This window comes from Moschus berezovskii, chromosome 21 (genome assembly GCF_049115385.1).
Source record: "Moschus berezovskii isolate FMDL1 chromosome 21, NW_MosBer_1.0, whole genome shotgun sequence".
Classification (NCBI taxonomy): Eukaryota; Metazoa; Chordata; class Mammalia; order Artiodactyla; family Moschidae; genus Moschus; species Moschus berezovskii.
Window position 1 is genome coordinate 12,674,518 of NC_142480.1, and position 21,903 is coordinate 12,696,420.

Consider the following 21,903-nt stretch of genomic DNA (forward strand, 5'->3'; position numbering starts at 1 on the left):
CACAGACCTGACCCAGTGAAAGAAGAGTAATCCGAGTATTAACTCCCCGGCTCAGTTTTCTCCTTTGCCTCTCACCACGAGTCAGAAAGATGGGGTATTAAATACGAGTCACTGATAGCAGACTGACTGCTTCATCAGACACCCTGGTTTTTATACAACTATCTTTAAAAAGCTTGTATCGGTTAAACATTATTCACTATAGGTGTCTGACTACCCTTTGCTCCCAGGAAATTTTTTTAAAGTGTTGCTAGTTTCCCTGGATAAACTACTTCATATCAAAATGGAATGAAGCAAGTAAAAAAAAGAAGTGGGCACAGACTGAAATTTCTGTCTCTAAAGAAGGGCGGATGCTGGTGCTAAAGCTGGGCAGAGGAAGCGTGGCAGATGAATCATGGTTGGCCTCGGCCCATATCCCTGCTGGCCGAGTTCTCTCCTTAGCCAACTGCCGACTCTTGCTGTCTTGACTTTGGAGACTGAGCATTAAAAGAGCATTTGAGGTATAGCTAGTTAACACCCCAATACAAAATAAAGAATTCAAAGTGTGGGGGGAAACAAAAAGAGCATTTGAAAGAACTTTTCCCATAGAACCTACACAGACATTTTTTCTGCAGACTTTTAAACTTACATTTTTATTGAGGTTTACGTTTTCCTTGAGTGAACATAGCACTCGTTATCACAAATTTGTTTAGGGAAGATTAGTATACCGGGCACAATTAGATCCTTGCAGAGTGCTCCTCTGTGCGTTATGATGGTTATTTAGCCCGTGTTGGTTACACTGAATTGGCTTTCTCTGTTTTCCATTTGGGACTGGGATGAATGGATGACAGCGAGGGAATTGGTGGGTCTGGGGTGATGCTAGGGGGATACGTTGCATCTCGAGTGTGGGCTGGGAAGGTCTTGGAGGACAGGTTCCTGCGGTGGCGGAGGCAGGAGCCAGACTCCAATGCATGGATGACAGAGGAAGAGGTCCCTTGGTGCAAACCACGCAAGGGATGCTGTACTGGCTATTCTTCCGACAGGCTTGTGAGGGGGAGAAAGAAGAACATAGGTCACCAGGGGAGGAATGGGACTAGAGGAAGCTTTCTTTCAGTCTAGAGATCTGAGTGCATCGAGAAGGAAAATTAAGTGGATTGAAGGTGAAGTTCACCGTTGCACAAGCCTTTAGGAGGATGTTGGGATGTAGCGGGTGTTGGGAGGAGAGGCGATGTGAGCCAGGAGTCACTGGGAGAAAGGGGCTTGAGGGGGGCTTTGAGGTCACTGCTGGGCAGTGGGGCTCTGAAGGAGAAGGTCTGGTGTGTTGGCAACAGGACAGAAGAGGTGAGCTGGGAGGATGCGGACGCCCCCTCCCCTCTGCTGGTCTCAAGCTGCGGGCTGTGCTGGAGAGAAAGGGAGTGCCACCTTTTCCTGGGAAGGCTTCAGGAGCCTCCTTAAGAGCATCCACGGGGCCATGGGGAGGCAGGGAGGGAGAAGGAGAAGTCCAGAACTTGTACTTGTTGAAGTTGGGAGGAAAAGATAGGATGATGGAGGGTCAAGTGGCAGTCATTATACTTCTGAGTGACCACTTTTCACTTTATATATTTAAGGGTGTGTGTAATTACCACTTTTTAGAAACAGCTTTTTTGAAAAAGGTATGTTTCCATGCCATGCAATTCACCTATCTCATAGTTCAGTGATTTTTCATTAAATTCAGACAGTTGTGCAAGTATTCCCTACAGTTCAGTTTTAGGACTAAACCCATCATTCTAGAAAGTTCCGCTGTGCCTGTACTCGTCCCAGTCTTCTGCACCCAAGGATTTGCCTTCTGTCTTTATTGTCTTGCCCCCCTCCAGAAACTTCATAAATGGAATCATACAAGGTGGACACTTTGGTGTCTGGCTTCTTTCACTCTGCATAATGTTTTTGTAGTTAATCCATCTTGTTGCAAAGTATCACTTTTATATTTTAAGAAAAGAAACAGATGGAGAGCAGAGCTGAGCAGAACTGAATTGGGGGAATGCAGTTAGCCGAGGAGGGCTGTCCTTGCACAAGCCAGATGCTGGGCAGGGCGGTCGGGACTGTTGGCTGTGGACTTGTGTGGACCCCCAGGTGTGATTCCTGTTCTTCCCTCATCTGCTGTATTAGTTTGAACAAATGATATAATCTCACTCCAAACCTCTTGATTCTCCTCTGGAAAATCTGAGCTGGTGGTGGGCTCAGAGAGTGAGAGTCGCTCAGTCCATGGAATTCTCCAGGCCAGAGTACTGGAGTGAGAAGTCGTTCCCTTCACCAGGGGATCTTCCCAACCCAGGGATAGAACTCGGGTCTCTCGCATTGCAGGCAGATTCTTTACCAGCTGAGCCAGCAGTCCCCTCGCCCCTGCTCAATGCCCAGACTCAGGGCTTAACCTCAGCAGGGCTCAGAGCATGTGCCAGGAAGGAGTACTATACATATTCCTCTCAATGAGCAGCCCATGAGAACTCTTCCCAGCCCCTACCTGGCTTGAAGGTGGACCCCTTGGCGGTGACGCCACGTATTTCAAGAACACGCCAAGCATTTCGCATTTGCCCCAGGCTGGTTGCCCTTAGTTAGCTTACAGTTGGCCTGAGGTGGGGCGGCACACTCAGTGACCAGACAGTGTCCTCCACCAGGAAATCACGGGATGTGTCAGTAATCCCATCTCAACTCCTTACGCCGATAGTTGAGTAAGCAGTCTCTGTTCAGTGGCCCAAAGGGCTCTGCCCTTTATGTCAAGTCTTGCTCAATACCTTCCTCTCACATGGCATTTCTCCCATGGCATTTCTGTTTTTAAGGGAAAAAATGCACAGAGATAAGATATTCTCCAGGAAAGTCATTCAAGTAACCTTTAGCACTGTCTCCAAGTCACTTGACTTGGCTTAACCTTACTTTTATTTCTTTTGGGTGTTAGTGAGTCCTTGACTCCGACCGCAAGCCCTTTTGAATTCAGAAAGTTGGGAGGAAACCAAGTAATTCCAAGGACCCAAGAGAGGATCACTGCTTGGCTTTGAAACTGCTGTGTGTGGAGGCAGGGCATGAGGCATGGTGGGGGAAGCCCAGAGCCCTTCCTGAGCCTGTCGCCATCTGTGAAATGGGCATAAAAGAGTCTGCATGTCAGGGCGGTGGTGAGGAGCCCAGGAATATAGGGGAGCACTAACTGGATAGGCTGAATATATTTTCTAAAATATATGGTCTTATTGAAGCATATTTTACAGATCGTATATAACTCACCCATTTTAAGTGTTCAGTGATGTTTTAGTGCATTTAACAAGTTGTGCAAACATCAACATAAATCAGTTTTAGAACATTTCCAGCTCCCCAGTAAGATCCCTTGAGCCAATTTCCAGTCCCCAGCTGGAGGCAACTACTAGAATACTAGTATACTTTGTAATTCTGTAAGTTTGCCTTTTCTGAACGTGTATAATTGGAGCCGTGCAATGTGATCTTTTGTGTCTGGCTTCTCTTAAAGTCATGTTTTTAAACTTTATCTGTATAGCACGGATCAGTACTTCCATTCCTTTTATTGCCAAATAGCATTCCATTGTATGGTTAAATCACATTTTGTCTGTTTACCAACCCAATGGATATTTTTCTTGTTTCCTTTTTTTTTTGCCTATTTGAAGCATTCTGCGAAGACCATTTGAGTACAGATCTTGGTGTAGGGTAAATGTTTTTGTTTCTCCAGGCAGATACCTAAGAGTAGAATTCCCAGGTCATAGGGTAAATTTATACTTAACTTTTAAAGAAACGGAACCTTTTTTTCCAAAATGGCTGCCTCATTTTGCATTCACGCAAGCAGTGGATGAAGCTTCCTGGTTTATCCTCACCAACACTTGTTATTGTCTGTATGCTGTGAAGTGGTAGCTCATTGTGGTTTGAGTTTGCATTTCCCTAATAAGTAATGATTGTGAACCTCTTTTTATGTGCGTATCAGTATATCTAGTTAGGTGAAATGTTTATGTAAATCTTTTATTTGCTTTTGATTGAACCAGTTGTTTTACTGAGGTACAAGAGTTCTCTGCATATTCTGCATGCAAGTCCTCTCTCAGATATGTGTTCTGCAGACATTTTGCTCTGACTCTGTTGCTTGTCTTTTCACTTTCTTACTGGTGTCTTTTGAAGCACTAAAATTTTGAATTTTGTTGATGCCCAGTTTATCATTTTTTTTTCTTTTATTGACCACGCTTTTGGTGTCATATCTATCACATCTGTGCAATTACAATTCAAGATTTCAAAGGTTTTCTCTTGTGTTATCTTATAAAACTTTGTTTTAGCACTTAACATTTAAGTATGATTCATTTTGAGTTAATTTTCATCTATGGTGTGAGGTGAGAGTCTAAGATCATCTTTTTGCGTGTAGATATCCAAAATTTCCCAGCACCATTTGTTGATAAGATTCTCCTTTCCCAGGGTAGTTCTGAAAACAGGAAGTGAAAGTTCTCCAGCTTTCTTCTTCTTTTTCAGTATATATATATATATATTTTTTTTAACTGTTGCAGTTACATGCAACTTTTAGCATTATCTTGTCAATTTCTGAGGAAATCCCTGATGATCAGTTTTTTAAAAAGTTTTTTGAAGGGGAGAGCAGAGGTATTTTAATTTTATTTTTTTATCTTTTGTCTGTACCACACGGCATGCGGGATCTTAGTTCCCCAGCCAGGGATCGAACCCATGCCCCCTGCGTGGAGACACTGGGAGTGTGGAGTCTTATCCGCTGGTGGTGTTAGTTGTTCAGTTGTACCCGACTCTGCGACCCCATGAACTGCAGCCCTTCAGGCTCCCCTGTCCACAGGATTTTCCAGGCAATGATACTGGAGTGGGTTGCCATTTCCTCCTTCAGGGGATCTTCCCAGCCCAGGGATTGAACCCAGGTCTCCTTCACTGCAGGCAGACTCTTTACCAACTGAGCTAGTTTTTTAAAAGTTTAAGGGTGGTATGTCTTTTGATCCATGAGCATGAGATATCTCTCTGTGTGTTTAGATCTTCTTTAATTTTCCTCAGCAGTTTTATAATTTTCAGTGTACAAGTCTTGCACTTCTTTTGTTAAGTTTGTTCCTAAGTTGTTTTTGTTTTTTGGTGAACCTACTTTTTGGTGTCTAACAGGAGAGATAAATGATAGGCCGGTTTGCACTGAGGTGAGTGGGTGGTGTTCCTGCTCCAGTTTCATTGAGAAGGTTAAATCTGACATAATATTGGTTTGATTTTTTTTTCTTAAGAAATAGAAAGCAAATATCTATATAATGTGCCTGAAATGTAAAGAATAATAATAAAATGAATACCTGTGTACTTTGTACTGAAAAGTTGTAGCTGAACCACGAAAGATGCCGGGGAGGAGAAGAATTCAATCCGGGGCCAGAGACAGGCTTGATCACTCAGAGCTTTTGTGTAATAAAGTTTTATTAAAGTATAAAAGAGATAGAAAAAGCTTCTGACAGAGACATCAGAAGGGGGCAGAAAGAGTGCCCCTGGCTAGTGTTAGCAATGGAGTTAAACACCTTTTAATTAGTTATTCAGTTCAGTTCAGTCTGTCAGTCGTGTCCAACTCTTTGCGACCCCATGAATCACAGCACGCCAGGCCTCCCTGTCCATCACCAACTCTCGGAGTTCACTCAAACTCATGTCCATCGAGTCGGTGATGCCATCTAGCCATCTCATTCTCTGTCGTCCCCGTCACCTCCCACCCCCAATCCCTCCTAGCATCAGACTCTTTTCCAGTGAGTCAACTCATCGCATGAGGTGGCCAAAGTATTGGAGTTTCAGCTTTAGCATCAGTCCTTCCAATGAACACCCAGGATTGATCTCCTTTAGAATGGACTGGTTGGATCTCCTTGCAGTACAAGGGACTCTCAAGAGTCTTCTCCAACACCACAGTTCAAAAGCATCAATTCTTCTGCGCTCAGCTTTCTTCACAGTCCAACTCTCACATCCATACATGACCACGGGAAAAACCATAGCCTTGACTAGACGGACCTTGGTTGGCAAAGTAATGTCTCTGCTTTTTAATGTGTTATCTAGGTTGGTCATAACTTTCCTTCCAAGGAGTAAGCGTCTTTTAATTTCTTGGCTGCAGTAGCATCTGCAGTGATTTTGGAGCCCCCAAAAATAAAGTCTGACACTGTTTCCACTGTTTTCCCATCTATTTCCCTTGAAGTGATGGGACCAGATGCCATGATCTTCGTTTTCTGAATGTTGAGCTTCAAGCCAAACTTTTCACTCTCCTCTTTCACTTTCTGCCATAAGGGTGGTGTCATCTGCATATCTGAGGTTACTGATATTTCTCCAGGCAATCTTGATTCCAGTTTGTGCTTCTTCCAGCCCAGCGTTCCTCATGATGTTCTCTGCATATAAGTTAAATAAGCAGGGTGACAATATACAACCTTGACGTACTCCTTTTCCTATTTGGAACCAGTCTGTTGTTCCATGACCTGCATACAGGTTTCTCAAGAGGCAGGTCAGGTGGTCTGGTATTCCCATCTCTTTCAGAATGTTCCACAGTTTATTGTGATCCACACAGTCAAAGGCTTTGGCATAGTCAATGAAGCAGAAATAGATGTTTTTCTGGAACTCTCTTGCTTTCTCCATGATCCAGCGGATGCTGGCAATTTGATCTCTGGTGCCTCTGCCTTTTCTAAAACCTGCTTGAACATCTGGAAGTTCACGGTTCACATATTGTTGAAGCCTGGCTTGGAGAATTTTGAGCATGACTTTACTAGCGTGGGAGATGAGTGCAGTTGTGCGGTAGTTTGAGCATTCTTTGGCATTCCCTTTCTTTGGGATTGGAATGAAGACTGACCTTGTCCAGTCCTGTGGCCACTGCTGAGTTTTCCAAATTTGCTGGCATATTGAGTGCAGCACTTTCACAGCATCATCTTTCAAGACTTGAAATAGCTCAACTGGAATTCCATCACCTCCACTAGCTTTGTTCATAGTGATGCTCTCTAAGGCCCACTTGACTTCACATTCCAAGATGTCTGGTTCCAGGTGAGTGATCACGCCATCGTGAAGATCTTTTTTGTACAGTTCTTCTGTGTATTCTTGCCACCTCTTCTTCATATCTTCTGCTTCTGTTAGGTCCATACCACTTCTGTCCTTTATCGAGCCCATCTTTGCATGAAATGTTCCCTTGATATCTTTAATTTTCTTGAAAAGATCTCTTGTTTTTCCTATTCTGTTGTTTTCCTCTATTTCTTCGCATTGATCGCTGAGGAAGACTTTCTTATCTCTCCTTGCTATTCTTTGGAACTCTGCATTCAGATGCTTATATCTTTCCTTTTCTCCTTTGCTTTTCACTTCTTTTCTTTTCACAGCTATTTGTAAGACAGCCATTTTGCTTTTTTGCATTTCTTTTCCATGGGGATGGTCTTGGTTCCTGTCTCCTGTACAATGTCACGAACCTCCGTCCAGAGTTCATCAGGCACTCTATGGATCAATAAATCAAAAGAATGTCTGGAGGTTGTAAAGATCTTACTCCCGTAATTTACATTTTAAGATAACAGGATTAGCCAGAAGGTTTTCAGGAAGGAGAAACTGTCCTCAAGCAGGATGCATTGTTGTTATATAATCCTTAGCACAGAGTTTAAACTGAGTTGTTAGTTATGTAATCATCAGTTCCAGGCTTAAAGATAAAAACCGTTTTATGTGACTAAGGAATGTAGAGGAAAAAAACATTTGTCCTCTTCTTCTCCTTGAGAATTCCAGACCCCTCTCTCCTTGGGGACCCCCAGACTTCTTATCAACCTGCCTAGGAATTGACTCTCTCAGTACCCGACTGAAGAAAAAGAAAAATACTAGTATATTGTCCCTTGTCTGGTCCAATCTTGACCCTGCCAGAGGGCAAGTTCCTTAGATTTGCTTTGCTTCACTTTAGAGTTTACCATCTGTGTATTTAACTAAACAACATGTTTACTTTAGCCTGCTTTGACCTTTATATGAATGTAATCGTAGTGAATACTTTTTTCCTGTCATTTGTTCTTTCTGTCATCATGTTCCTGAGATTCATGTATCCTGAAGCATGGGTTGTATTTCATTCATCTTTAGGTATTCCATTTGTGTGGTTCTTTATGGTACTTCCATTATATGAAAGCAAGATCGGGTTCTGGAGTCAGAATTGGGTTCTGGAGTCAGAATCGGGTTCTAGAGTCAGAATGCCTGGGATCTTTCACTTTGAGCTGTGTGACTCGGACGGGTCACCTCCCCTCCCTCAGCTTTGATGGCCTCACTGTGAAATGGGAGTCGCTATGTCAGAGGGGTGTGATGAGAATTAAATGAGACGGGACATAGGAAGTCTGAGCACAGTGCCTGGCAAGTCGAAGAACGTCCATCAGTGTCTGAGTTTTCATATTCAGCTATCTATTCGTCTAACGCTCTTGAATGCCAGGTCTTGGGCTCACCCACACAACATTTAGCAACTGTATTTTGAGCACCCATATTTGCTATAAAGTCCATTTGTTTGGGACATCTACAGGCAGAAGGCTGGGCTTAGTGGTGTGTGACCCTTATTTCAGTTGCTCTGCTAAGAGCTGTTTAGAACATGATCTGTGGACATCCAGTTTCTGAAGCCCTCTTCTTTAGAAAGGCAAGTAGCTGGCGCACGACATTTCTTTTATACTCTGCCCTTGGAAAGACATAATTAAATAAAAGCAGAAAGTTAGGTAACATTTCCCCCTTTTGTCCTCAAATGATCTCCATGTCATGGAGTATAGTCTGTATCATCTGAAAAAGGAAGCAAAAATTGTCTTGACCTTTTTATGGACAAGGAATCTCATTAGCAAAGTTTTTCTTTTACCTTTACTATGGTCACCCTTGTTATTTTTTCTTTAACTAAAGATCACATTCCTCATTTTAGTTCCTGAGCTGAATTTTTGAGTTTTTTACTCAGTTCTCTGAACAGCGACTGTGGCGGTTAAGGTTACTGGAACCAGAAGAATCCTGTGTGATACAGAACAAACCGCTAAGCTTTTAATCTGTTGGTTTATCATTCTGTTGTTCTGTTCTTCAGCCCTAAATCAGTGCTTTCAGGAGACTTTTCTATGGTGTGGCAAATGAAAATAACTTATTCAGGACTTTCAAAAGCCCTTGTTTCCTGTAGATGTGGTGGTGGTGGTAGGTGTGTGTGTGTGTGGGGAGAGTAGTCCACAGATCACACTAACTGCCTGATGAGAGTTTCATGGTGAAGGGTGGGTTTTTAAAAATTGAACTGAAAAAGATAAATGAATGTGTTTTAAACTGATTTAAATACCTGACCGATAGGGAGTGGGACACAGCACGTCTTCCAGAGAAAGAATACGTTGCTCGTGAAAACTCTCAAATTGGCTTCTTCTGGGCAAAATCTAACACTTGACAAAACCCCTTCTCCCAGGCAGATGCGTGCCACGCCTACCAGATCGTTCACCGAAATGGGATCCCTGATGAGCAGATCATTGTGATGATGTATGACGACATCGCCAACTCCGAAGAGTGAGTATGGAGGGCTTTGAACTTGATGGTGAGGAACTTTAGAGCGTTTTAAAAAATACACATGGATTCTCAGGAATTCTTGGGGCAGCCTAACATTAGAATGTCAGCTGACTCCCAGCTGAAATTCCACCCACCTACTTCTTGTAGAGCTTTGACCATAACTCGATGGAACCCAGCAATGACAGGGACATAGCAAATGGTAGTGCAGGTGCTGAGGCTCGGGCTTTGCAAGGCTTTAAACATGAGTACCCTCTCGGCTTGGAGAACTAACTCATCACTAGGTTCTGCGGTGCTTGTTCCTGAGCTCTGTCCCTGGGGTGCCTTGGAGGCCTATACACAGGAAGCTCCTTTGTAGCTTAGGTCCTCCCACCCTTCTTTCTATACCTATTTCCTTTTTAAAAAAATTGCTGAATTTAATTTTACAAACCCTGTTCTCTCATGCCTGCTTATCTGATTTCTTGAGGAGATCAGAAACAGCAGGTATGGGGGACTTCCCTGGTAGTGCATTGGTTAACACTCCGAGCTTCTGTGCAGGGGGCTCAATCCCTGGTCGGGGAACTAGATCCCACATGCCAAGTGGCTCACCCTTTCCTCCCCGCCGCGAAAAAAATAAGCAGCAGCTGGTATGGGTATGACTCTAACCCGTTCTAGTCTCCCAGCTCCTCAGTTCCCAGCTGTGGCCTTCCCGATGATCACATGATGGTTCCTAACCCATTCTGAGCTTTAATGCCCAAGCTCTTGCATGAAAGCCTTGTTTTCTGTTCTCTCTCTGAAAGTAGTTTTTCTCTGAGAGATCTCTTGATGAGATCTCCCCTCCAAGGTACAAGCTGGTGTCCAGCAGGAGGCCAGGCACACAGGGGCCTGGGTTCCTGTCCTCAGTTTGCAGAGCTTAGCCCTTCGCTGCTCTGGCCAGGAGCTCAGGACTTGTGGGACCCCAAGACCCTCGGGCAACTAAAACCACTATCGTGTTGGGGACCTGGGTGGGTGATGAGAAGTGTCTGTGACAGTCATGGCTGTTTAGTCTTTTTATGCATAACCGGAGCATATTTATGAAGATGCAGATTTCAGAGATACATCAAATTGTGTGCTTCATTGCATCCTTTGATTTTCAGCAATCCCACCCCGGGAATTGTGATCAACAGGCCCAACGGCTCAGACGTGTACCAAGGGGTGCTGAAGGACTACACGGGCGAGGTAAGGTGGAGTGCGGGGTCAGAGCCGTCGGGGTCTGCTTCATTTCAGTGATGATTTCCCCCTCTTTCTTGTACTTCTGGAATCAGGACCTCATTAGACGGATTTCTGGCCAACGTTTCATGTTTATATTGAGATTTATGCCTGAGGCATAATTTCTGTGAATTTTGAAAGAAAGCAGAGAGGAAAAAAAAAAAGTATTTGTGGTAGTCTACCAATCTTTTATTTCTAGTTTTATTATACTTTAAATCTTAGTAGTTTTCTTTCCATAATACCTGATTTTCTTAAGATACTGCCATTAATCTGATTATAAACTATTTGTGTCCTTTTCTGAAAATCAGCTTTCTCAAATGCCAGCCCTGGTGCAAAGTAGTATCTCTGGATTTTGCTGAGATAGTTTTCCACCATTTTTATAACAGTATATCACTTCCAAAGTATTGTATCCTTCCCAATTGATTGAGGGTATATATTAGATTGGCCAAAACATTTGTTTGGTTTTAAGTAAAAATAAAAGACATTTTTCATTTTCACAATGAACTTTATTAAACAACATATTCATTAACCAAACAAATGTTTTGGCCAACCCAGTACATTGACGCATTTTTTAAAACACCATGATTTCATTAGCCTCCTGGATTTCATACCCTCTTTTTCTTAATTTCAGTGGAATCTTTTAGGAACTAATATTCCTTGTGAAAGAGAAACATTTCTATGAAGTTTAGCAGTTCTTCTGGTTTTATTTTTCTCTTTTAAATTCAAGAACAATTAAATCAGATACATCATTCATATAACGTAGATGATCCCATTTTTATGAAATTGTTTCCATAGACTTATTTAAGGAAATGTCCAAAATTAAGTGGTGTAATTTCTGGTGATTTATATTCTTTCTTCTGTGCTTTTCTATAATTTTTCTTTTTTTTAAATAATCAGATATCGTTTTACAAAGTCCCCTGTAAGGGAAGTTTTTGGGATTCAACCTTTGAGGAGGCAGGCCGGTTGCAAAGGTTGGCACTGATGTTTCCATCTCCATCTTTGTTGTCTCTCTGAGGCCACATGCTCTTCCTCTGCTGTTTGTCCCTCCCTACCGATATCTTTGGGTTTTTCCACCTGGACTTTATAACGGTCAAGAAGAAATGGCAGGCTTGCTGAATGGCATCAGCCAAAGACAAGATGATGCTTGAGACAAAGTCATGCACATGCGCCGGGAACACTGACCTTGCTTTTGGTCTTTCTTGGTGGCAGAGTATTTGCCCTTCTTCCTTAAGCCTTGGAGGTGTGTGGTCATGGCCTGGGCCCTCTGCTACAGACTCAGCACCCGCACTGATTTGAAGTGACTGCTGCATCTGATTTCAACTCCCAATTTTTCGTAGGATGTCACCCCAAAGAATTTCCTTGCTGTGTTGAGAGGTGATGCAGAAGCAGTGAAGGGCGTAGGATCTGGAAAGGTCTTAAAGAGGTAACATCTGTTTTATGGCTGTCCCTTTTTTCTGAATGACTGGTATTGCAGAATCGAGAATTCATACAGGCCTTGTTCTTGCTTCCGGCCCATTTACTGGTGAGAGATGGCAGTGTGGGGACCTTTGTCCTGACAGCCTGCACAGAACCTGTGGCTTCTCTTGACAGCCGTTTCTGTAACAGATGAACCCTATGATCCAGGATCCCTCATTACTCTTAATGAAATGTTCCCCATTGCTTAAACCTGCTGCTAGTCTGTCAGAACACCCTGAGACCAGCGTGAAGCTCTGCGGCCAGTCAGGTTGAAGGACTCCCACCCAGCCTCCCGCTGACCTTGTGCTCTGATGGCAGGTCAGCCCAGCGGGTGGAGGACATTGATAAACCTCCGTGTTGGAGAAAACTCACCCCGGTGCTCTGCTGGCTGTGGGTGAGGGATGTCTTGTGTAGCATCTCTTTATGAAGCATTTTGACGTGATGTCAGGGATCTTGGGAGCATGGCCTCAGAGTCTCAGATACTAGGCAGCTGGTGCTGCTCCCCTTGTATCCGAGGGAAGACCTGGACACGGGTAGCTCGTGTGAGTTAGAGCAGAGAGGGACGTCTGAGTGGGATGAACCAGGTAGCTTCCGAGTGAGTTGTTACATCTCTGCCATCTTGGAACAGGGCCCTCAAGTGAGGGATCACTGGTGGGCATCCCAGGCTGTATGCAGGCCTAGGGCCCTGGAGGGCAGTTGGAACTGCAAGACCACGTTTGGTGGCGTGTCCTGGCTCCCTTACTCGTCTTGGGGATATCTGGTAGGAGAGCATGCCCGCCGCCTGGGATGAGGCCCAGTGGCCACAGGCCCCCACTCTCCCAATCACCCTGGGCTGTCTGCTGAGTCCTGGCCTTCCAGACTCTGGGATATGCCTCTTGGTACTCAGTGGGATCAAAGAGAACAAACCAGACAGCAGTCTCTTGTGCTCTTCTTCCTACATGGTTGGGAGACTGTAATCCTCAGGCTTCTTAAGTTTTTTGATTGGAATGACTTTTCAGAGACACGGAGGCAGAAATAGGAAATGGCCCACTTTGACTCTCATGCTTGTCTGTGTGTCTCTTGGCAGTGGCCCCAGGGACCACGTGTTTGTTTACTTCACGGATCACGGAGCCACTGGAATACTGGTGTTTCCTAACGAAGATGTGAGTGTCTTAATGTTTTAGAAACAAGCCGTGGGGAACTCTCAGAGGTTCCAATAGTTAGGACCTCTGCACTCTTCACTGCCAAGGGTGGCCCGGGTTCAATCCCTGGTCAGGGAAATAAGATCCTACAAGCTGAGAAGGGTAGCCAAAAAAAAAAAGGCAAGCAGGAATAATGGGAAACAAAACCTCAGTGTTGGCAGTACACCTGTGATGTATGTCTGTAATGTCCTATGGGGTGGTTTGTGTGTGGCTGGTGAGTGTGGAGCTGCATTTAGCAGCTTGAAATCTATCCAGAGGCATCTTTTCTGGCAAGTTTTCCCTGCGTGTCTGCTGACATCACAGTATCAGTCGCTGTCCCTGAACTTGGGTGCCTGCACAAGACGCAGTCATAGAACACAGCCTCTGAGTGCTCTGCTTCCTCTCTTTAATATGTGAACAGAGCCCTTGACAACGTTCTGGGATGCTGGACATCACAATTATCTCTAAGGACTTCTAAATAAGAATTTATAAGGCATCACTAGGACTCGATTAGTGGATTATCCAGCACATGGTTTCTCTTGATGTGTTTGGTCCGAGTGTCCATATTCTTACCTTTCAGCTTCATGTAAAGGACCTGAATGAGACCATCCGTTACATGTACGAACACAAGAAGTACCAAAAGGTAATGTCAGTGCTTGGGGCTGCCTCGGGGAAAGGATGTGAGGGAGGCAGTGGAAGCAGAGCCCACGGTGCTGTGATGGGCTTTCTAACTCTGGATTGGCTGTTTTTTTTTTTTTTTTTGGGAAAAGGTGTCTTTTCTGTCAATCTTGACCTCTTGTCTCCCAGGAATAACTTTTTGTGATTCTAAAGCTTCAGCTGTTAGGTTAGAATCACTGGCAATCTTGTTAAAATACAGTGTGGGGACTTTCCTAGTGGTCCAGTGGTTTAGAATCTGCCTGCCACTGCCGGGACATGGGTTTGATCCCTGGTCCAGGACAATCCCATGTGCCTGGGAGCACCTAAGTGTGTGTGCCACAACTGCTGAGCCTGCGCTATAGAGCCCGTGATTTACAACAAGAGAAGCCACTGCAAGGAGAAGCCCTCCCACCTTAAATAGAGAAAGCCCGCACACAGCAACAAAGACCCAGTGCAGTCAAAAATATAAATAAATTAAAAAAACAAAAAACACAGTATGGACCTCAACCCGAGCATTTGGCTCAGTATTTCTGGAGGGAAACCTGAGGGTCTGCCTTTTCAACAATGCTCCTAGTCCAGAGACCACACTTTGAAGATTGCTCATTCTAGGATTGTCACCATTCTGGGGCAGTTGGGGAGGAAAATACCACCTTATTCTGCTTTTAGCCTTCTCTAGCCCCTTTTGCACCCAGTATGGAATCTGCATAGCTCTGGCATGTTTGTGTGAGTAACGTGTTTTGCTTCTGAAACTTATACCCTGCACTGGATGGAAAATCATCATATATGGCTCCATTTTTCCTGCATTATTTCAGCTAATAGATTATCTTATTTTATTAGCCATACACAAGGATCTTCCCTGTAGCTCAGATGATAAAGAATCTGCGTGCAATGCAGGAGACCCGGGTTCGATCCCTGGGTTGGGAAGATCCTCTGGAGAAGAGAATGGCAATCCACTCCAGTATTCTTACTTGGAGAATTCTATGGACAGAGGAGCCTGGTTGGCTACAGTCTGTGGGGTTGCAAAGAGTCGGACACGACTAAGCGACTGCTACTACCACTACTAGCCACACACAAATTTGAGTCCTTCTGGTTTGTATGACAACAGCATCCGTAGCCTCTGGCCGCAGCTTCTTAGAGCACAGATGGGCAGAGCCAAAGTGGCCTTGGCGAGAGGTCTGTGCCTGGTCAGGGGGAGTTCACTTGTCTCATTTGCCTCCTAGATGGTGTTCTACATTGAAGCCTGCGAGTCTGGGTCCATGATGAACCACCTGCCACCCGACATCAATGGTAGGTGGTGGGCACACTGACCTCTGAGCTGGGCTGGGTGAGCACCATGCTCTGCAGTGCAATTGGACATTCGCTGATCCTGCCTATGGGAGGAACCAAGTGTCTTACAGAATTGGGGACCCTGGGGCAGCCTGGTGCCCAGAAGTAGGGGGATACCTATGGGCAGCTCTGGGCTTCTACTCCTGGAGGATTAGTGGTCAGGGGGTGACGTGATGTTGCTCTGTGGTGCTCTGCCGGGTTCTAGTAGGGCTACCTAAGTTCAAAATTATAGTCTTTGGACTGACCCCTGTCCTTTGTAATGTGTTGTTTGCTGGCTATCTAATCTTGGACAGATGACTTATCCTCTTTTACTCTCAGTTATCCCCATCTGTAAAATGGGTATAAAGATAGTGTCCGTTGGGAGAGTTACATTTTAAGTGATGACATTTATCCAGCATAGCTGAGTCCATGGTAGCTAGATAGTAAGTGGTAGCTCATAGCTTCAGTCAACCTCAGTGTTTCTCTAATATTAGTACATGTTCTTTTTCTCTGGAAATGAAATGAAGTCCATATCCTTCAAGATTCAGCTATTCTGATCTTTTAGCACTTTTCCAAAGCAGCTTGATGTCCCAATAAGCATGCCTGGTTGCTCATTGTAGCAGAAAGTGTCTAACAGTTGGCTTCTCTTTCTTCCACCTTTAATTTTAGACGAGTTAGTGTAACTGAGTGGCCAGGCCTGGATGTAGGGAGGTCTCCCTGTCCTCCCTGAGCTGATCACAGGGGACGTGCTTTGATTGCACCAGGAAAGGAGGAGGAACTCAAGCTTCCAGGGGAATCCTTAGACAGCTGAGGATAAAACACGCCTGAAAGGTGTCTTTAATTCCTTGCAGTTTATGCAACTACGGCTGCCAACCCCAGGGAGTCATCCTACGCCTGTTACTACGATGAGCAGCGGTCCACGTTCCTGGGGGACTGGTACAGCGTCAACTGGATGGAAGATTCAGACGTGGTGAGCCATCAGGGGGCCAGCTGATCAGCGGAGGCTTCGCTGTCAGCTGCGAAGGTCGGAGGGCTTGAAATGTTTTCATTTTTGCAGGAGGATTTGACCAAAGAGACCCTCCACAAGCAGTACCAGCTGGTGAAATCCCACACCAACACCAGCCACGTCATGCAGTATGGGAACAAGGTGAGCAGGGGCCTCGCAGGCCTGACGACGCGCCGGGAAGCCCATCCCCGGTGAAGAGAACCGGGGTCCCGCCGGGTGAGGGATGACTGAGGCAGGGCTGGCTCTGCTTCTCATGGCCTCTCTGTCCCGGAGAGTCTGCCCAGGCTTTGGAATCAGACTCAGGTTCAAGCTCACAAAGTTCTAGGCTCTGGGCCACCTCCCTGTCCTCTCCGGCTCTGTTTCCTCCTTGGTCAGAGCCCTAGTGCGCAAGGTGATTGGGAGCCAAACATTGGCGGTACATCCCCAACACTAAGCACAGACCTAGCGTCTGGTGAGAGGTTAGCAAATAATCTCGTCCTGCGAGTGTTGTGGCTTTGCCCCCTGGAACCCCACACCCTGAATGTGTCCAGCCTTCCTGCACTTGCAGGATGTTATCTTCACCCATAGGCTCTAAATTAGAGCCATTTATCCCCTCCAGCTATGAAAGGACCTAAGTAGTCAAATAGGTAAGTCCATCAGAGTTGTCTTGACAGAGGTCACAGTAGGTGGCTGCTGAAGGCTTGGGCCTCAAGCACCACTTTGTGGGGCCAGCCCTTGGGATGTGCAGAGGAGGTGAGGGGGATGGGGGGTGCTCCCAGTAGTCTGTATGACCAGATGCCCTCCTCCAGTGGCCTGCCACCGTCTGACAGCTCACCAGCGGAATTCCTTCGATATAAGCGTTAACCTTCTAGAAGAACTGGTGAGCCAGTCAGCCCAACTATTACCTTTAGCACTTCTTGGGCAGCATGTGGATGGTAGGGCCCTGGAGCCAGTCACAGGCCATGAGACATGAACTCAGGAGGCTGTGGGCCTGGTCAGGCTTTTGAGAGGTGGGGAGTGGAGGGGAGGAGTGGAGAGAAGCCAGGGAAGGGTGACTCGGAGGCAGGGTCAAAGATGGCACCACCCTGGCTTCATTGAGGGGTTGGAGGGAGGGGGAGGTACCAGCAGCAGCTCTTCTGCCCTGGGCTTTCTGTTCTCTGTAGTTTCCTCAGCATTGGCCATGTCTGCTCTTGGTTGAGGAGGTATGAAGGATTTTGATTTTTTGGCTGTGCCACGTGGCACGCAGGATCTTGGCTCCCTGACCAGGGATTGAACCCATGCCCCCTGCATTGGAAGTGCGAAGTCTTAACCATTAGACCACCATGGAGGTCCCCTGAAGGATCTTTTCTAAGCATTATATTTCTATATATGTATGCCTGTGTTTCCCGATTGGCACTAGTGGTAAAGAACCCGCCTGCCATTGCAGCAGACAAAAGAGACATAGGTTCGATCCCTGGGTTGGGAAGATCCCCTGGAGGAGGGCATGGCAACCACTCCAGTATCCTTGCCTGGAGAATCCCACTGACAGAGGAGCCTGGCAGGCTATAGTCCAGGGCCTTGCAAGGAGTCAGATACGACTGAAGCATCTTAGCATGCACACATGTATTTTATTTTTTGTTCTAGAACTGTTTCTAAATTAGTGTTTTGGTAATTAGTGATTAGTATTGCTTGGTTTAGGAACATGATCGCTTGCAGCGTTTCTTTTCCTCTTAATTGGGATCCAGTCTTCAGTGGCCTCTGTGGGCAGAGCCAGGCAGTTGGGCCTGCTTGTTAGACCCTGATGCCGAGTCGGCCCCCAACTCTATGGCTTTAGCTCTCCCATCTCAGTGGACTCAGACCTCAGCTCTAACCTGCCAGATGCTCTGCGTCTTCCTTCTATCACTAGGGGCAGGCAGGTGAGCATGGGGGTGGTGGTGACACAACCCAGCCGTCACCCGTGGCTGAAATGACTCTGGTCCAGACTCGGCAGAACTGGGGCAGTTCTGCTGCAAAGGGTGCCAGGCATCTTCGAAGTTCATCATCGGTGGATTTCAGGTGCTCAAATGCGTCACCTCGCCCACTGCTGAGGCCTGAACTCGTGCTTTCAGGCTGTGACTGTGACCCTTCTGTGGTCCCGAAACCACGTGGGGCGCACTGTGGACTGCAGGACCCGGGGTGCGTTTGGCACCTCTGCTCCTCCCACTCAAGCCGATTCTCTCTCCCTCTCCAGTCCATCTCTGCCATGAAGTTGATGCAGTTTCAGGGTCTGAAACACAAAGCTAGCTCTCCCATCTCGCTGCCCCCCGTCAATCGTCTTGACCTCACTCCAAGCCCTGAGGTGCCGCTCACCATCATGAAAAGGAAACTGATGAGCACCAACGATCTGCAGGAGTCCAGGCGTCTAGTCCAGAAGATCGACAGGCATCTGGAGGTGAGTGGTGGCAAAGTTGCAGGCCCCAGCCTCCCCGGGGAGTGTGCCTGAGCCGTCTCTGCCTCCTGACCGTAGTTCCATGTTGGTGGGAACCAGGTGACAGAGCTCTAGGGTCACCCTCCTCCTACCACACAGGAATATATGGGAAACAAAACCTTCCTTTACTCGCTGTGAAATGGACACAAATGAACAAGAGAGTGGCCAGCTTTATTCTTCCCTGATAAACTGGCTTGACCTCTTTGAAGCAGGAAGCAAAAGGAGGGGACCTGCCTCCTGCCAAGAAGCCAAGGCACATGGATGTTTCTTTATTTACCCCTAGTTGCTTAGGAGGCATTTTTACTTTGCTGCCTGGTGAGTTAGTAGCTAATCATATTAAAAAAAAAAAAAGTCCAGTCAACAAAAAATTTCTGCTGGCTTAGGAAATCATAGTCACTGCCCCAAATTCTTCCTAAAATGCTTGAGCAATCTTTTATGATAAAATAGCTCGTCAGTTTGTTTGGAACTGGTTGAATATCTTTTCAAGTTCGAGTTGTGTTAGTAGAACCACCAGACGCCTGGCAGAGACTGACTGTCCTTCCAACAAAGCCAGCTGTGCTGACTCTTCCCACCCTGCCCATTCTCCCGCTTTCCCCTCCCCACCACCACCCCACAATCAGCACAGCCCAGAGAGACTGATGCGTTGAGACATGGCCCCAATTTTCTAAGAAAGAAAAAAAAGTCTATGTGAACTGTCTTAAATGCATGTATCTCATGATTCTGACAGTTAGCTACCCCAGGATGGTTTCTTTCGTTGTTATCACAGTGTAATACAACAGTTCTCGTATTTTTTTCCTCTTAGACCTCTTTACACTCTTAAAAGTATTGATCCCAAAGAGCTTTTGTTTATGTGGGTTATATCAGTATTTACTGCTTTAGAAATGAATACTGAGATTTGTAAACTATTAACTCATTTAGAAATAATAATAAACCCATTTTGTGTTAATATACTTTTTATAAAAAAGAATTCTAAGATCAAAAGAATATGAGTGAGAAGAGTGGCATCACAACATTTTTTTTGCAGATCTGTTTTGTGCCCAGCATAATAGAAGATAGCTTGGTCCGCATTCCTGTGTCTGCATTCACTCTGTTGGGCTCTGTAGTTATGGTTGAAATATATAAAGAAAGTGTAGCCTTACACAGATACATAGCTGAGAAAGGGAGGGCATACGGAGCCCCCAAGGAATCTGGGGGACCCCTGTGGTCCTAGATGACAAATTGAAAACTGCCGGTCTAATACACAGAGGGCAGGGAATGTTCGGGCATGAATGGAGCAAAACCCAGCTGGGGAGTGAGTCAGGGGACTTGATTGTAAGTTTTTGGTTGATGTGGAAGCAGCTGCCCTTTTGTGATGCTGGTTTTCATTATCCGGGAAGAAAATGATGCCCTCCCACTTTGTGTCATTCTGTCTAAGCATCTGCTGGTTTCTAGAACAGACAAAGGCGCCTGTGAACACACAGCACCATTTATGGGACCACAGTCCACTTTGGGACACAATTTCTATGCAGCTCCCTACCCCCGCCCCCGCCTCCTCAGTCTGGGCCACCATACCTGCCCTTCAGGTATTTAGATTTAAATGCTCCCACTATGCCAGAAGATCTGTAAGAGGCAAGGTATTTCTGGAGGTTTCTCGCTGTAAAGATGCCTTGCATGCACAGCTTTTGCTGCAGAAAACATCTATTGGCATCTCTGAACATAGTGGAGTTGGGGCAGTGTGAAAGAAGCATCTAACCAGTCCAGGGTTCTAAGAGAGACCGTGTTAAATAAAACAAAATGTCGCTTCACAGGCCAGGAACATCATCGAGAAGTCAGTGTGGAAGATCGTCACCTTGGTCTCGGGCTCCGCTGCCGAGGTGGACAGGCTCCTGTCCCAGAGAGCCCCTCTCACAGAGCACGCGTGCTACCAGACGGCCGTGTCGCACTTCCGCTCACACTGCTTCAACTGGCACAACCCCACGGTAAGCCCAGACCCCGGGGCCACCGGCCTCTGCTCCCCGGCTTCCATGGCCACTAGCGTGGCCTTCCTCTGTACCTTCAACTCCAAACCCGAGTTAGTGTGGTCCACTGGGTACCACGCCAGGCGCATTGCCTTGTAGAAGGTTCCGTCTTGTGGAAGGAAACAGCAGCAGACCCATTCTGTGGCCTTTGGTAGGATGTGAGAGGGGGAAGGTCGTCCAAATTCACTGACCCCCCCCCGTCTTGGTCCCAGACACTCTTGACTGTCCCAGTGGCTGGGAGAGTTGACCAGTTATAGACGATTCGTCTCCCATTTCTGTTGGCCTTCGAAGGGGACTTCCTTGTCCTCACACTGGGCTTTCCTTGCCAAACTCCACCCCTTACCTCTGCCCCTCACATCAGCCACACAGATTTTCTCTCTCTTGGATTTGTTCTGACCTCTTCCCAAGATTTGTTGCTGAAGTCAGGCCCTGGTGCATGGAGAAGAATGTACCTGGTTTCTGCAGATTGTAGAATATCAGGGTTGAAAAGTACCTAAAAACCCCTCTGTTTTGGTCAGTACTCAGGTGATGCTTGGATCCTTCAAGGAAGGGGTTATTCGCAAATGGTGACCCACAGGCCCGTTCCTTCCCACAGACTGTTGAGTTTTTTTCCTCCACAGCCTGTTTTTATAAAATAAAGTTTTATTGAAATGCAGCCATAGCTGTGTGATAAATAAAGCTTTACTGAAGCACAGCCACAGCTGTACTCAGTCACACAGAATCTCTGACTCCTTTCATGGTGCGGCCGAGTTGAGTAGTTCAGACAACCCACAAAGCCTCAAATATTTACTATCCAGCCCGTGACAAAAAAGTTTGCCAAATCCTGTGTTAGACTTGTGCTCTTTGATACAGTAGTCTCCAGCCTCACTGTGGGTGGCTACTTAAGCATGAATGTACATTCAGTAAAATGAAACAAAATGTAAAACTCAGGGCCTTAGCCACAGTACCCACATTTCAAGTGTTCAGGAGCCACATGTGGTTAGCGGCTACTGAATTGAGAATGTTATAGAATATTTTCATCATTGCAGAAAGTTCTGTCTGGGCTGTGATATGCAGACCATGATCACCCTCAGATACTTCTGACTCTTTGCGACCCCATGGACTGTAGCCCACCAGGCTTCTCTGTCCATGGCATTCTCCAGGCAAGAATACTGGAGTGGGTTGCCATTCCCTTCTCCAGGGGATCTTCCCCACTCAGGGATCGAACCAGCATCTCCCGCATTA

The 21,903-nt window shown here is 46.0% G+C and overlaps 1 protein-coding gene across 2 annotated transcripts in view; it reads left to right on the forward strand.

Moving 5' to 3' along the window:
* LGMN (legumain) overlaps window positions 1-21,903 on the forward strand; it is a 39,189-nt gene that overhangs the window by 13,044 nt on the left and 4,242 nt on the right. For both annotated transcript variants that reach the window (XM_088829450.1, XM_055418410.2), the window contains exons 3-12: window positions 9,353-9,450; window positions 10,563-10,644; window positions 12,012-12,097; window positions 13,196-13,271; window positions 13,870-13,932; window positions 15,167-15,233; window positions 16,103-16,221; window positions 16,309-16,398; window positions 18,446-18,646; window positions 20,470-20,640. In XM_088829450.1, coding sequence (XP_088685576.1) covers window positions 9,353-9,450; window positions 10,563-10,644; window positions 12,012-12,097; window positions 13,196-13,271; window positions 13,870-13,932; window positions 15,167-15,233; window positions 16,103-16,221; window positions 16,309-16,398; window positions 18,446-18,646; window positions 20,470-20,640 — 1,053 coding nt within the window. The remainder of the gene's footprint in view (window positions 1-9,352; window positions 9,451-10,562; window positions 10,645-12,011; window positions 12,098-13,195; window positions 13,272-13,869; window positions 13,933-15,166; window positions 15,234-16,102; window positions 16,222-16,308; window positions 16,399-18,445; window positions 18,647-20,469; window positions 20,641-21,903) is intronic.